Genomic DNA, 17,391 nt, shown 5'->3' with positions numbered 1-17,391 from the left:
CAACTCTCTCAGCCTGTCCTTGCAGGAGAGGTGCTCCAGCCCTCTTGTCATTTTCTTTCTAGAGTCTTGCTTCACAGTTTATTCCTCCCCTGTATTGCCCTCTTTCCTGATAGTGTAGTAACATATGATGTGTCAACAACATGTATTACACTTTAATGTTTATGAAATGAATTGGAACAGATGAGAAAATGGTAATTGTGGGATTACTTTTTAGAAATAATAAGGTACATCCTCTTTGCTAGGAAGGCTTTAGGAGGTTACTGCAGCTCCGGAAAAGTAGATGGTATTCCGTGAGTACTGAATGGAAGCAGTTTGCACCCTCATCTGGAAGGGCCCTCCTTAACTTTTCTGGCAGATACTAGGGATGGCTTTTTTTCCCTCCTGTGAAAATCCTTGAGGAGTCTTTTAGAAGAAAATAGTGCCGGCTGTTCCACAATAGTCAATGCTGTGGAATTCCAAAACTGATTTTTATATTAAAATGAATAAAAATCTGATATAGTAATTTAAGGGCTTAACTGAATTTTGTATTTTTTTATTGTAGGAGTAAACAACAAATCAGCCCAAGTTCTACTTCTTTTGGTGATTCCTGGACACCTGATTTTCTTGTACACTATCCACTTAATGAAAAGCGGCCACACTTCCTTAACTCCTATCTTTATAGCAGTGTATTTGTTTGCAGCTCTGCTACAGGTAAGAACAAGTACAACTTGAAAATGCTTCTATAATGAAGTTCGTGAAGAAAATAGTGTTGGATGATTTCTGGAATCTCATGAATAGTACAAGAAGGTTTGGGTTAATACAGGCTTTCAGCGCAGTTTTGAAGTAACTAATTATCTCTACATGTGTACAGCTTACACAGGTGTGTCTGGATTGTGAGTGCTTTGCAGAAGACACTTGACTGCCTTATTTCCCAGTCAGGCATCTTGCACTTTCTCTTTCACATGCTTCTTGGAACCATTGCATCTAAACCCCCCATCATTTTAATCAAGTAGAGGGGAGATGGAGAGAAGGAAAACTAGCATTTATGAATAATGAATACATCAAGGAAAACTCTCAAAGAAACTTCCTAAAGTGATTCACATTACTGTTTTAGTTAACATAGTCAAAAATGCAGTAGATGAGAATATTATGGCTTGCTTATTGCATTCTTAATATTTATTAAAGTTGAAATTAGTCTGACAGCAATCACTGTACAAGAAATTGTAATTGCATTAATTGTCTAATATTGTTACACTGTTTTGGCTGATCTTACCTAGTGGCCTGTTCACACCCAGCAAGGGCAGTTCTTGAAAGATGCCTTTTGAAATACCAATGTCTTAAGGTGAAACAATTTCACTTAGAGAAATCAGCAATACAAAATTAAATGTTTTTATTAAACCCACAGCCAACTTTTAGCTGAAACTTGGCTGAATTAACTATAATGTTTCCTTGTACCTTAAAACGAAAAACTGACTGTTCATGTTACACAATAAAAACACAGTTGAAATATTCAGAAGTTAAATATACATACAGCTTCTAAAAATGTGACCATTGTAGTTTTAAAATGCAAACAACATTATCATCAGTCAACACTTAGTAAAAATTATAATTTTTAATGTTCTGAATTATCTTTCTCTATTTATCACACTGCTATTTCAATAAAGGTAGGCTTTGAAACTGTTACTGTTTTAATTTTGTATAAGAATTCTATACTTTTTTGGTAGAATATAACTTCCAGCCTTTGCCAGTGAGAATGTCATACTAAAAGTTAAAAATTATTTTTAATTTTTCTCTTAGATAATATTCCTAGTTTCCAGCCTTATCACTGGTTTTGTAATGTATTTTTCTGAGAAAATTATGTTATTCCTTCACTCTGTCTGTTCTATCTGTCTGTCCTTTCTAATAACTTTTGAATCCTTTGGCCCATTTCATTCAAGTTTTTATAGGACTCGGCTCTTGCAGTGATACTAAATTCCTGTAATCCTAACATTAGGCTGGGGAAAGAGTCCCTGGTAATGCCTCTGCGGAAGGTAAGACTGCAGTGTGATTTCAGCCATTATTAGACTTCAGAGATTTCATATGAGAATCAACCTAAATTCATAAATGCATATGACATCCATACAGTCCTGTTGACAGAACTGCAGTCATAATATGTTCAGGGATGCAAACCTTTTCTTCCGCAGCAAAGCATAGGGTAAGATATGAGAAATTCAGAAGTTCAGCTGAAAACCAAGTTAAGGTATTAGGGCAAGACTTTCAGATCACACTAATTCATATCCAGCATCAGCACATATACTCATGTAAAATGGATTTTTACAAATTCCAGGTCTGATTATTCAGTTTTGCAGTCGTGCATCTCCATTGCATTCCATAGGGCAACACCTGATTTTTTTTCATTTTTCACCTATAAAGCAGACGTACAGCTTATTTTTCTTTTTCCCCTCTCCCTTTTATAGATGATTTTTTTCCTCTTCGTCTTCTGTCTTTAGGCATAATAGGCAGTTTGGGATGTATTTACTTTGAAACTGAGTAACAGTATTGCACACTATAGCTTCTCATGGGTCTTGGCAGAGCTGCAGTTTGGAGCCCCAAGTCTTATAACACCTTCTGAAAATATTTAATAGATTCTTTTCCCCATTTTAGTTATTCTTGCTTTTTTTTCTAGTAGTGATTATTGTAGTTTTGCATACTTCTGATTAGAAGAGGTTCAAAACTTTCAGAGATGAAGCTTGCTTTAATGCTTAAATCTTGAACATACTTTGTTTCTCTGTCAGTCTGAAGCATTTCCCCACTGCAGTTATGTGCTTTTAAATTTCACCTTTCTCAAGGAAAACACTTAAATATTTGTACTCATTCCTCTTCAGTTTTTTCAGTGACATCATCTGTGCACCTGGCTATAGTAAAGAACGGTTTTCAAGCTGCCATTTCTTTTGGCATAAGCCAACATCTACTGATCTCATTTTTCCAGAATTCTTTTATATTTTTGTCCTCCCAGTGAGAGCTTTTCCAGCTCTGCTGTAAAACTAAAAAAAACCTCACAGCTAATTATAGTCATTTCATTTATCAACAAACAAATCCATTTGCAGTCCTTTGAGCAGTGAGAGATCTTCATTCTAGGCCTTTTTATAATATATAGGACTTTGCATTTATTTTCGCTTTGCATGGAAGGCATATGAAAATGGGTGTCAAAAATTACAAGCCTGCTTGCAGGCTATGTCTTGTATGTTTGAGGTGGTAGATAATGTAATAGAACGTAGTGATTCCCAAAGGCAGGAGTTAATTATGGTCAGTCCTGTGTTTGAGGAGGTTTGATATCACTATTTTGGCATTTCCAATTCCTTACTTACACTGAGCTGTGAGGTGGGAAGGGTAGCTGAATAATGATTATGGCAATATACTACCTATTTACATTTTTTCCACTATGTTAAAAAATTAATGCTAAATTGAAAAAACAACAACAGCAACAAAGTGAATTTTCTGTCTTTAAAATTCAAGCGACTATTGTAAGATGTTAAATTATTTAGTGACATATTTTACTGTCGACTGACAGATTTTTTTATTAACTTCAAGATGTGTTTATTGTTTCTTATTGTCCAGCTCTGTGTTCTTTTAAAATGGAGAGATTAGGGAAGTGACAAAAGTAGAACTGGGATGTTATAGTAAGCTGAAAAAAATCAAGGAAAAGTTAACCCAAAAACTTTAATTATGACTTTTATATTTTCTCTTCCTCTGTCAGTTTATGCTATTCCAGATTATCTTTACAGTAAATTAGTAACATACATATGAATTCTATTTGGAATTTTAACAAGACTTTTTCAGATTGCCTGTAAACTTCAAAATTCATCTTCCCAAGGTGATAAAACAGAATTTATTTGCATTGCAAGCTCTATACAGTATTACTAAAGTTCCTATCAGATAGTGAATTTCGTTTTCATCTGATTCTGATACTTTCATTTTTTGATTTTTGTTTCTTCTGCACCCATGCCTACCAGCTTCTATCCTCTCTTCTCCCTACCTGTTCTTAGATATTCTCTCCCCAGCATGTCATCTAATTGAAATATTTATGGGAAATAAGTAATTGATATGACATGGTGTACATTACCAATAGCATGATTTAGTTATTGTTGAGCAAAAATACACTATGTAGTAAAACAAAGTACATTTTCTTTGAATATGTAGTTGTTTCTGAAAATCATTAAATTAAGATATTTTAATTAATATGAGTAGCCAGTGTTAAGATCTGCATTCTCTCTGATTCTCTGTGAACAAAACAGTTCTGAGTTTCTAGACTGAAGAAAACCCACTAAGTGTTTTATTTTCATTTTCATACTTTTAATAGTACAGTTGTTTCTGTTCTTTAAATAAATACATATTCTTGAAATGTTCTTCAATTAAGTTTATAAACTGGTTCTAGTGAAATCCAAGGCAATACTCCCTTTAACTTTAGTGGAGCTAGGATTTCACAATTATCTTACAGGTGGGCAAAACTGCACAAATATGTGCATTAATCTGTAGTCAGCTAGAACTGTCAGGCTTGAGTTTAAAAGATCTGAATTCGCTCTGTAGGGAAGAGTCCGTTCTGTGTTTATGAATGGCAGCATCAGAGGAAAATACAAAAAAAAAATATTATGAGGAAGGTATGCTCTGTAAGTATGTAGGGTACTTCACATAATGCAACATACAGTATCTGGGCAAGCCAGTGTGCATTATGAAAACCAGTATCTTGATTTTAAATGTGTTTTGGATTTGGTGAGTAGCCACTATTTAAGAGGAGAATACTCTTTTCTTGAAAATTTTGCAAAACAAGGCATACACAAGCACATACCTGTATGCTACATGCAGTTATAGTCTGGCATTTGAGCAACAAAGAATATATTAATTGAAAAACAGTCCTCCTCTTAGGCCTCAGAAAGGCACAAGTATTTTTTAACTGTATGAGGCTATGCGCTGAGTAAAGTTTCATCCTCTGTCTTGTCAGCCTGCAGTAGAATGAGAGCAGCATTGGAATTGCCAAGCCTTCAGTCCTGGCACAGGGCTCTGAGAATTCAAAGCCTGTCTCTGTTCTGCGTGTTCTCACCTAGCCAGTAAAACGCCCTCTAAGGAATTTTCACACCTCCTAACCAAATCTGAGCACACAGTTACACTGAAGACTTGGGGGATAAACAAACAATAAGAGATTCCCAGACCTATTACCAAGCAAATAAGTAATTCCAAAATGCAGTCCTTCTTATCCAATGAAGGTCAGGTGCCTACTGCTGTGAAGTAACTTTTGCAGTGCTTCAGGGCTGTTTGGGGCGATAGAAAGCCAAGAATTCAGCAGTGCTCATAATGACTTCCTGCTAACATTGCAAATGTCTTGCATTTCTGAGTAGTGTGAGGATTCTAATCATAGAGTCATAGAATCGTTTAAGTTGGAAAGGACCTTTAAGATCGTTGAGTCCAACTATTAACATAATACTGCCAAGTCCACCGCTAAACCATGTCCCTAAGCAGTACATCTGCATGGCTTTCAAATACCTCCAGGGATGGTGACTGAACCATAGAATCGCAGAATTATAGAATCATTAAGGTTGGAAAAGACCTCTAAGATCATCAAGAACAGCCATCAACCCAACACCACCATGCCTGCTAAACCACTTCCCTGGACAGCCTATTCCAATGCTTGACAACCCTTTAGGTGAAGAAATTTTTCCTGATATCCAGTCTAAACCATCCCTGGCACAACGTGAGGCCATTTCCTCTTGCCCTATTGCTTGTTACCTGGGAGAAGAGACTGACACCCCTCTCACTGCAACCTCCTTTCAGGTAGCTGTAGAAAGCAATAAGGTCTCTGCTGAGCCCAAAACTGTACATAGTATTTGAGGTGCGGCCTCACCAGTGCCGAGTACAAGGGGCATGATCACTGCCCTGCTCCTGCTGGCCACAGTATTCCTGATACAAGCCAGGATGCCGTTGGCCTTCTTGGCCACCTGGGCACACTGCTGGCTCATGTTCAGCCGGCTGTCAACCAACCATCCCCAGGTCCTTTTCCGCCGGGCAGCTTTCCAGCCACTCCTCCCCAAGCCTGCAGTGTTGCATGGGGTTGTTGTGACTGAAGTGCAGGACCTGGCACTTAGCCTTGTTGCATCTCATGCAATTGGCTTCGGCCCATCAATCCAGCCTGTCCAGATCTCTCTGCAGAGCCTTCCTACCCTCAAGCAGATCAACATTCCCACCCAACTTGGTGTCATCTGCAAGCTTACTGAGGGCGCACTCAATCTCCTTGTCCAGATCATTGATAAAGATGTTAAACAGAACTGGCGCCAATACTGAATGCTGGGGAACACTGCTTGTGACCGGCCACCAGCTGGATTTCACTTCATTCACCACAACTCTTTGGGCCCGGCCATCCGTTTTTTACCCAGCAAAGAGTACAACTGTCCAAGCCAAGAGCAGCCAGTTTCTGCAGGAGAATGCTGTTGGAAACGGTGTCAAAGGCTTTACTAAAGTCTAGGTAAATAACATCCTCAGCCTTTGCTTCATCCACTAAGTGGGTCACCTTTTCATGGAAGGAGGTCAGGTTAGTCAAGCAGGACCTGCCTTTCGTAAACTCATGCTGACTGGACCTGATCACCTGGGTGTCCTGTACATGCCACGCAATGGCACTGAAGATCTGCTCCATAACCTTCTCTGGCACCGAGGTCAGGCTGACAGGCCTGTAGTTGCTGGGATCCTCCTTTGGGTCCAGCTTGTAGATGGGCATCACATTTGCTAACTTCCGGTTAACTGGGACCTCCCCAGTTAGCCAGGACTGCTGATAGATGGTGGGAAGTGGCTTGGTGAGCACTTCTGCCAGCTCCCTCAGTACTCTCAGGTGGATCCCAGCTGGCCCCATAGACTTGTGTGTGTCTAAGTGGTGTAGCAGGTCGCTAACCATTTCCCCTTGGATTATGAGGGCTTCATTTTGCTCCCCTTCCCTGTCTTCCAGCTCAGGGGGCTGGGTACCTGGAGAACAACTGGTCTTACTGTTAAAGACTGAGGCAAAGAAGGCGTTAAGTACCTCAGCCTTTTCCTCATCCTTTGTCACTATGTTTCCCCCCTCATCCAATAAGGGATGGAGATTCTCCTTAGCCCTTCTTTTGTTGCTAATGTATTTATAGAAACATTTTTTATTGTCTTTTGTGGCAGTAGCCAGATAAAGTTCTAGCTGGGCTTTGGCCCTTCGAATTTTCTCCCTGCATAACCTCATGACACTCATGTAGGCCTCCTGAGTTGCCTGCCCCTTATTCCAAAGGTCATAATTTTTCCTGAGTTCCAGCCTGTTCAGCAGGCCAGTCTTCTTCCGCTCTGGCTCATCTTTTGGCACATGGGTACGGCCTGCTCCTGTGTCTTTAAGATTTCCTTCTTAAAGAATGTCCAGCGTTCCTGGACTCCTTTGCCCTTTGAGGTATGGGCCTCTTCAATGTAGAAGAAGAACTCATGGGCTATACTGTACATTATAAAATAAGGAAGGTTGTGTTTACAGAGAAAATATTGATGCATTTTAAATATTGCTTTTTCTAATAGGAAAGGTTACTTCCAAAACGTAGGCCATATAACTGCGGAAGAGACTTCATGATTCAAGGAAATAAGGAAACTAAAGTCCAAACGTGGACAGTTCTGCACATGCAGTGCTTTCTGATTGCAGAGTGAGAAGCAGCCTTGCCAGATTCATTGGGATCTGAATGTGGGTATCACCCGCTCTTTCAGTTCCAGGCATGTTGCTGTCTGTGGTGGAAGCCTGGCTCCTACCAAGTCATTAGTAGGGACATATCAGTTTTGCATCCACAAGGCTGAGGTCAAAGTGCTTATGTGTGTAGCGTGCCACACTGAGTTGTGCTACAGGTAGTGCAGGTTGAGCATACGTGAACACTTAATGGTCTGGGTTGCACTCCTCATTCAGACATCTGATAAACAGCCTGAAGCTAGTACTGTCTTGGTCAAACCAGGGTGTCTGGCAAAGCTACAGAGAAATCAAGAAGACAGTCTGAGGAATTTGGATCCAAACTGTGGAATAAAACCAAGTTCCTTCCCACAAAATTACATCGATATAATCAAATTGATTTAGAGATAAATTCAGTTAAAATGGTATCCTCTTTTTTACTTAGATGAAGTTTTAGTCTTACATAAATGTGTACTGTGCTGTTGGGGTACTTTACTATAGTGTAGCTAATACCACTTAGCTGCAACATGAACAACAGCAAGCAAGAATTTGCTGTTTGGTGGTTTCTTTGCAGCCAGACATTGAAGGAAATCTCTGTATGTTTGGAGGAAATAGTGATGTTTCCCCTGGACATGATACATACCAGATATGCTACCTGAGAAGATAGCGGAGAAAAATTTCTTTTGAAAAATGTCTGTAGACCCTACTTGGAGAGTTCACTGACTACAGAATTCTAGCTGTAGACAATGGAAATTCAGCAAGTTTGTTCAGTGTAGATCTATTATGAGTGCTTTACAATTGCTACTTAGTTTCACACGAAGGCATCAGAAGCCATTTAAAATCTGAGAAATGTAATATATAAGGTAAAAATTAAATTAATGAAGGGTCAAAACCAGTAAAAGACCCAAACCATAAAGCTGGTGAGAATGACGTCAGAGTCAGGACATTGTGGTTTTTAGAGATCCTTGGGTTTTTCACTCCTAATTAAAAAAAATAAACTTGAATTTCATGGATTTATAAGAGTTCTTATGCAGGAATTACCAGATCTTGTCATGGTTACATTATAGGTGAATTTTGAGTCAATATAAGTTCGAGAGTAGAGCAGAATTAAAACACATTTGGAAAGAGGTTACTACAGTGTATTTGCATCTGTGTTTCCTGTCTAAAATAATAGAATGAAACTCTTTTGTAATGCACCTTCACATGGAAATGATTTAGGGTGAATCAGCAGTACTAGTACCATACAGGATATCCTGTCCATCTAAGGCATGCTAAATAAACTGCTAAAAGGTCTTGGTTCTACATAGTAAACTTGTAGTACGATTTTGATAATGCCTGTGTGAAAAAAATGCCTGAGCAAATCTATAACCTAAACTTTCTCTTTGCAGTCTGGTGTTGCAATTCACTAATCACAGCAACTAATGTATAAACTGATATAAAAATCAAAGATTCAAACCTGTTTTACAAATATTATGCATTTGAATACTGTACTTTCTATGACTGTAAATTTGACATACTTTCACTGATGAAATATGGTCATCCCAGATGAAAGAAACAATAAAAACATAATAGCATCCTGCAATGCATAAATTAGGCTATAGGAAGCTTAGACAGTGTTAAGAATGTTTGGATGCCGTTAGGTATTTTTATTTTAAATAATAGAGTTTCATTCTTTGCCCATTTCAGAAATCATGAGAAATCAATTACGTGAGAAAATCCAGATAACCTTTAGGGGTCCTCACTACATGCGAAAGACCAAAAATCCCTTTTCTTTAGCTAAACTTGTTATTTGTATCTAAAGACCTGCAAAGAATGAAAGTAAATTTTGTGCCCCATAACAAAGGAAGAAAACTGTTCTGTAGTGCATAGTGTTCCCATTTCTAGTCTTGCAATCATAAGATTTGAGCTTTAGGGAGGCTAACTCTTATTTAAGCATTTGTATTGAATTTGAGTTTCAATCTGAATCAAGAAGTTCAGTGTCGAGAATTACTCTCTATTTCTGTCCTTTGTTGTACAAAATGATATGTGTACTTATACTCCTTATTTTCAGATTCTTCGTCATTTGGGTTTGAGAAAGACTTCATTCTTGCTCTTTCCCTTCCTCTCTCCCATTCTTATTGCTATATTCTGCTGCTTCTATCTTCTGAGGACCTTTTTTGACCATGTTACAGATGTTAGAAATACAGTCTAAAACTGATGATTCATTTTCCTCAATTTTGATTGTAATTTTTTCCAGAAGAGTGATAATGTAGCATGATCTTCCTTTGAAAATATCAAAACATCTGGAATTTTGCCTGCATTTTTGCCATCTTGGCTCTAGGCTTTTTTTTCTTGATCAGTGACTATAGAGTGTCTCCCTTTTCTTAGACAGATCTTTTTATGTATATAGATATTTAGTTAACCTTTCTCAAACCATGCAGTTCTTTCATTCTTCAGTCTGGAAGAATTCCTAGGACTCTGTTTCATAATTCTACTACTTCTCACTTCCTTTTTTTCAGAAAACACTTAATTGTTCTCTGCCTCTGTATATTAAATAATTTTAAAATGCTAGCTCACATCTTGAACAGTTCTGTATATATTTACAAGCTTTTCGTATGACATTTCTACAACATTTCATGCTAACCAGATCATTTTTTTACTATCTTATTAGGCTTTTCTGTAATGTTGATCCCTTTATTTTTTCCCTCTAAACCAGCTGGTTTTCAGTTTGAAGCAGGAAGGCTTTCTTCTTCACAGCATGAGTGCAGAGCAGAAGTACACAGTATTTGTACCGCTGTGCTGTCTGCGTGATTTTACTGAAAGAAGTATAGGTCACTGATAAATCCCAGAAAATGGGAAGTGTTGTGCCACTGAAGTAACAAGTCTCGTAATGTCTTTTGTATGATTTCTCTCTCTTTTTTTTTTTTTTTTTACATCTGTCATCTTTCTGAGTGACTTTTCTCATCACTTAAAATTCAAGGACTGTCTTACTTTCAAAAATTCAGCAAACTCATAGTAGGGCTTTTGCTTATTTTTTTTTTCCAAAATAACAGTTGATTGATGACTTTGATCAGCCTCACTTAACATTGATAAGAAGCAAAATCTCACTGAAGATTTAAGTCACACTGATTGATTTCTTGCAACACCAACTGCTGTGGCCAAATAAATAACCATTTCCAAAGACTGATTTGTATAATTCTTAAATGTTATTGAGTTTCTAGCCATGCAAATGCATGATGATAGCGTTATTCCTCCATCAAACTAAAGGCTGGTGAACTGCAGTGTCATAACTTACTCTCTAAGCACTATGTCCCAACTGCCAGCGTATACTGTTATAAGCATTAGTTAATATAATATTCTAGAACTTTTTTCCTATTACTTGCAGAAGCCAAGTTTGCTATAATTTGTGTTATGTGTTATGCACTCGTAAGTTAACATAGCAAAAATCATTGTTTGAGAAGGTTCTCAAAGCTTAATTTCCAAACTACTCATTTTTCACAATAGCTTAAGTCAGTTATTTCAGGGTGGGAAATACATAGACAAATTATAGGTTTTCGTGTCATGATTTTTAAAAGGCAAAAGTGTATACTGTAATTTAAATTGGACGGTGTATTTTATGTCTAATTGGTTGTGTTATATGAATGCATTATGAATTATTCTTGGGACGAATGCTGTCATCTTCTAATAGGACGTGTGTAACTATTGTTGGTGTGGGGCACTACAGTCTTCTGTGCACATCCTGTAGGAGATGTTAATGTACAGTATCTCTTATAAACAGGCCTCTTTTTGTCTCTGTTAGAAGAATGAGCCGACTCAAAGAATCTGATAGTCTTCCAAAGAAAACATCTGTTTTAAATATATTTGTTTGCATTCCAGTCAGCACACCTAAGATTCGCATAATTAGCTTAGAGTACAGAGTTCCCTTTTCAAAAGATATATTTATATAAATAAGCCATGCATTTTTCATTAAGCAAATACTCCGTCCTTTTTTTTTTTTTTTTTTTAGTTAGAAATTCAGGCTTGTATTTTGACATATACTTTTGCAAAGCAAAGATTAATTGAGAAATTTTTTAAACACAATTTTTTACACACCATTCATTTTACTGTATTTTGTATTGTAGAGAAGTGTCTTGCAACTGTCTTATCAGTATTTCAGTAAACGAGTGCATATATTTATAAAGATGCTTTTTATGCCAGTAATTGATCATTTACTAAATAAAATATGAATTTTGTACCTTTTACTGCTTTTGGTACTGAATGTGCTTTTAAATGTGCATAGTAGACTTTTTAAAAATGAATTATGGTAGTAATTGTCTTTAAGTTTACCCTTCCTGAGGTTCTGATTAACTAAAAATACATAAAACGCAGTGTTTATTTCATCTTAAGCAGCTCCTTAGAGGAGAGCAGAAGACATGGCAGCTGTTAGTGGTCCTTTCTCCATTCAGCTTGTGCCATACCACACCACATGACTCCACTGAAGCAGACTCACTTATCATACAGCTGTGCAACATTAAAAGAATTCTTTTCTAAAATTGGATTAATGATTATGCATACCTTTGGTATTCAAAGATCAAACCTCTCGAATGTTCAGACATTCACAGCTGGGAATGAAATCTTTCACTCTGGGACAAATTCAGCCTGGAGTGACAATTTCATAATGTATATTGCAGGTGTGGCTTTTCTGTACAACAGTGCTGAGACTGTAAGGTTGACTTCCTTTCAATGTAACTGATGTGATAATAATACAGATTTTGTTTGTTTGATGTTCCGTAGGTGTTTACTCTGTTATGGATTGCTGACTGGATGGTGCATCACTTCTGGAAAAAAGGAAAAGATCCTGACAGTTTTTCTATCCCTTATCTTACTGCACTGGGAGATCTGCTTGGAACTGCCTTATTAGCTGTAGGTTTTCATTTTCTGTGGCTCATAGGCGACAGAGATGGCGATGTTGGAGATTAATTATTCCGATGGATGCAGTGACTTTTCCTGGATTATTGACAAGACCGATCATTCCACTTGAAGGTCCTCAAAGGGATCGTTCCATTTGGTATAAGTAAATCAAGTTGACACAGATATAAAACAGCCTTAATGATTTTAGTTTGGTTTGGTTTTTAAAAAATTGAATTTTTTAAAAGGATGGAATTAGAAGGATACTTGAGACCTTTACTCTGAAACTGAGATGGATTGCTGCTAGTTGAAAACGTCTGAGTAGACACAATCAAAGGCAAATCAATCCTTTATCAAGTTTTAAATTTTTAAAACATCTGGTCTTTTAAAAAAACCAGTTCCTTACCTATATTGCAAAGCAGAACAATCTCTAATTGCTCATTCAATGGTGATGAAGAAGAGGTTAAGACTCGGTCGGTGGCTTGCTTTGTCTTTCCCTCCCAGGAATGAAGTGGGTATGTATTTTCATCTTACCACAGAAGTGGTTAGTAGACCTCAGATGAGTTCAGTTTCATAGATGTTACCTGATTAGCTGATGATATGTTCTTGTCTTGCAATTTCAGTGCTGTAGCTCTCTGACCATTGCAGACTTGATATCAGTAATAACTGTTATGGTGATTTGAACCCTGATTGTCTAAACATTTTGTCACTTTATTTTACGTATGACAAAATGACCATCAGCATTTATAAAATTAGGCACTTGAAAAGTACTTTTTGCTAAAAAGAGCAACCCAATTATTTTGCTGTTGTGATTTGTTAGAACAAGAGCAGAGTAAAGACAAATAATGTGACACTGACTTGATCAATAATAATGGATGAATGATTAAAACTCCTTGTGTTGGAAAGTGTATTTTCATTTAGCAACTGAAAAGATGCTTAACTAACTGCTATTAATGGTGTTGTGATGGCCAGTATCCTGATTTTAATGAAATTTTTTAAAGGTGTTGAGTCAAATGTAAATATTGATCCCTAATTAAAACTAGGGGTATAAAAGAGTATGATTCTTTTTTAAGCACTTAGGAAGTTACATAAACTTCTAAAACTCCAGACCTATCTATGTCATACATTTCCAAGCAGAAATCTCTGCTAACAGGATTTCTGCTTTCAGACTGTGGAAGCAGTGCGGACAAGAAGGAAAATGACTGCTTCTGAATCATTTCTCTTATTTGGATACCTCAATATTTCAAATAATACATTGGTCATGAGGACTCTGGTTGCCACTTTGAAAAAATATACTAATTGCTCTGTTTTAAAATCTAGTGGGAGTTCCTCACGGCATATGTTCTTAAAGACTATAGTATATATCCTAAATGCATAATTAAATAATCAACTAGTATTTTAAATGTTGTGATTGAAAGTTTTAAATTTTGAGACTGAAATTAGACAGCTAAATCCATATATCAGCATATGTTGTAATCTTGTAAACATTAGTCATGTGATTTATGCATATAAATCCTCCCTTTTAATTTGATGGATCTACTCAGATGAATTAAATTAATTATGTGGATAAGTGTTAATGGGACTTCTATAGATGTCAATTTAAACTCTATGGAAGTTGAAAGTGTTTGCAATTCTGAAAATTAAACCAGCTATTCAGTGCCTACACATGGATTTAGATGCTTGACTTTTAGCTCCCTCATTTAAACACTTTTATTTAAGCTTTTTCTTACAGTTAGGAGAATATAGTTGTTTGAATGAATCATATGTATTATGTCTTTTATTATGTGAGAGAAAGATGAAATCTTTCTAACTTCAGGTTCTCTGACTTTTCTTAGTTTGTATTAATGTTATTTAAAATAGTTTCTTGTATGTAGCATTGCAGGAAATACTCCTATTAAATTGTTAAAAATGGACCAGATGTAACGTTTTTTTCCAAAAATGTTTATTTATTTTTGGTACAGATGTAGGTGCAAATTTTTTTTCATTCTGGTAGAACTGCCATCTGAGTCAAATAAGCTGCCATTTCAATCACTTTCTCATTAGAGTTACTGGATTTTAAAGTCCTTTTTTAATTAATTGCAAGAATCTTAAAAATTAAAATTTCTTGCGATACTTGTGATCTGTGCTTATCTGATGCGTGAGGGCGTTGTAGTATTTAGTTATGGAAGTGTCCTTAGTGTGTTAAATATTTGCCCAGTAAACAGGCAGCAACTGTTTATTTACTGTTTTATTATTTATTTACAGCAAGAGTCTGCTGACAAATGGGTGAGTGTTTAAATTGCGGAACTGGGGAAGAAATGTTAAATGGGACAAGTTCAGTGAAATTTGAAAAGGGGAAATAAGTTGACAGACTGGAATAATCTGGGCATGGAAACAGTAAATTATGGAAAAGTGTAAGGCAAAAATTCGGTACTTCAAGAAGAGGAAAGTTCATTGCATGGTTGAGAGAGCAAAATCCATACTGTGGGAAAGAAAGGGGTGCAGACTTTCACACAGCCTTCATTATGAGAGGCAGGAGCAAACAGAAGGAAGTTATTTGGAGAAGAGAATAAAAAGGCACAGACAAACTTAGCTTTCATGAGGGAAGAAAAATATAACTGGTGTTGAAAGGAGTTGGTGAGGAGGTGGGAAAAGAGATACTTTGGGGAATGGTGGAAGTGAGAAAAAAATGAATGCTTTCAGTAAGATATGGTTAAAGAGGAGTTTGAGTGTGGAAAGAAGTATGACATTGACAAAGCAGAGAACACCTTCACATCTGGAAGTGCAAGAAGTAAATAATCTACGATGTGGAAGGGGCCTTGATTCCTATGTGGAAGGGGCATTTTTAAAACTTACAGGGTTTTTAACTCTGCTGCCTAGTGTTCTGAAAGTAAAAAGCTCTTACCATCAAGTTTCGGGAGTAGAATTATTCCGCTACACGAAGATAATATGGGGGAAGGCACAAAAGAGTACTTGGATACCAGAGAATCTATCATCATCTCAAAGGCTGTACTCACTAAACCAATTTTAACTCTAGTCAAGTCAACCTCTCCACTGTATTCCACCAACTTGATTTTCTGAACGCATCTCTGCAGTAGTCAGTTAGTTCACTGTAGGTGTGGGTAAAAAATGTTACTAAAAGTTCTATCAGAGACAAATTGTGCACTCTTTGGACTGCTCAAAGCATACAATTGAAAGCGACGTCCTGAGATGTTACTCTGTCTCTTCTTATCAAAGCAGCCATATTTTATGGTCTTGCAGATAACGTGATCGCTCTCTCTTAGAATTCATCAAGTGTTTTCCTCCCCTCCACGTACTAGAAGATTCTTTCATACCTCCCTTTGTAATTTCTACCCTGATTAGGGCTATGGCTGATTCACATCTATTTGCTTTTATGTCAGCGTGTAGCATTTTTTTATTGGACTCTTGCTCATATCGTCTCATTCACTTCATTTCAGCTGCAGCTCATCTTAAAGCTCCTCCTGCAACTTCTTGTACCGTTTTCATTCTGCTGATGAGCTAGACCAGCCGGAAGCTCCAGCTGCTTTGCCTTTGGGAGTTACTGTCTGTTACCTGACACTGAGTAGCTGTTGGAGTGCTCTTGCTTGGTCATACGTACTGTCTACTCTTTCTTTCTCTACTTCAGAAATATCTCTAGGGTAAGCAGAAGCAGGAACAGGTTATTTGGAATGTGTGTCATTTGCCATTCTGAAGGATTTTGTGACCATCTCAATTGTTCTATGAGCATGCATGAAGGGGGACAATTTCTTTAGTTAAACTACAACAAAATTCAGCTTAAAATGTGGAGTCAGAATCATTTCATAGCATAGGTGTTTTATGTTCTTTTTCTGTATAATGCTTCAAAAATATCTTTGCATTCTAGTGAGTTACTGAATGACTCCAGCGTATTTTTAGAGTGATTATATACCCAGGATAGTTCCATAGCTTTATTACGCTGTTTGATATAGGAGAATATTAATATTCTTCTTTTAGTGTATTTAGATCAATATTTTGGGGTTTATAGCATCACTGTACATCTCGCCTTTATCTGTGATGTTTAAATTTGCAGTATCCTCTTGCACTACCATGTTTAGTATGTTAATTTCATTGAGGCTTTTAGAATGCTGATGAGAAAGAGGTGAGCAGCAAATTAATTTCACTTCTTCTTACAATTTGCCAACTAAATTCGACTTTTCTTATGCAAAGATTAAAACAGCCTGAGGATTAAGGCTTTATAAATGCAGAATAGTTTGCAGAATCAGGATTCAAAATAAGACCTATCCTTTTTTTTAATGGATTTGCTATTTCACTTCAGTTCTGAGCATCACAAAAAACTCTCTTAAGTCCAAGAATAACCCAGAATATACACACTGGGAAACAGTAGTATAAGTACTCTGTGAAAAGAAGTGTTGGAAATTCCTTATTATTATTATTATTATTATTAAAATTGCTATTGCAAAGGAGATAGTCTCTTTAGAGGTGCAGAAAATGGCCATAGAATATGGTAATTGAATTATAACCTGCTTTAAAAAGAGTAAGACGATGTCTGAAAACAGTACTGAAGGTACTGGAAGCAGTGTGAAGTCTCTTAGTAGGATTTTTCTTTTCTTTTTGGCTAGGTTTTCTGTGATACAGTCATTGTTTTAATTATGTTCTCTAATCCATTCCTAATCAAGTCAGTCTGTTGTGCAGTTATCTTTTGGATTATCATTTTTCCATATGTGCTGAAAGTTAAATAATCAGCTTTCTGTATATAAAGATGGTGAGGAAGAACTAGTAAAGAGGCGTGTTTTGTCATTAAAGCCTTGTTCTGATAGTCATGAAGGAAAGTCTTTCTGTTAAATTAAATGAAAATTTCAGCATCATGCTTGCTGTGCATGGATGCT

General features: G+C 36.8%; 1 protein-coding gene across 5 annotated transcripts in view; it reads left to right on the top strand.

Annotated features, from left to right (window-relative positions):
• SLC41A2 (solute carrier family 41 member 2) overlaps positions 1-14,439 on the top strand; it is a 67,408-nt gene extending 52,969 nt beyond the window's left edge. For all 5 annotated transcript variants that reach the window (XM_075428490.1, XM_075428489.1, XM_075428487.1 and 2 more), the window contains 2 exons: positions 542-690; positions 12,413-14,439. In XM_075428490.1, the coding sequence (XP_075284605.1) occupies positions 542-690; positions 12,413-12,598 (335 nt within the window). In that variant the 3' untranslated portion in view covers positions 12,599-14,439. The remainder of the gene's footprint in view (positions 1-541; positions 691-12,412) is intronic.
• The last annotated feature ends 2,952 nt before the right edge of the window (positions 14,440-17,391 follow it).

This window comes from Opisthocomus hoazin, chromosome 8, assembly GCF_030867145.1.
Source record: "Opisthocomus hoazin isolate bOpiHoa1 chromosome 8, bOpiHoa1.hap1, whole genome shotgun sequence".
Lineage (NCBI taxonomy): Eukaryota > Metazoa > Chordata > Aves > Opisthocomiformes > Opisthocomidae > Opisthocomus > Opisthocomus hoazin.
Note: the sequence above shows the minus strand (reverse complement) of the source record. Positions and strands in the feature narration are given on the sequence as shown.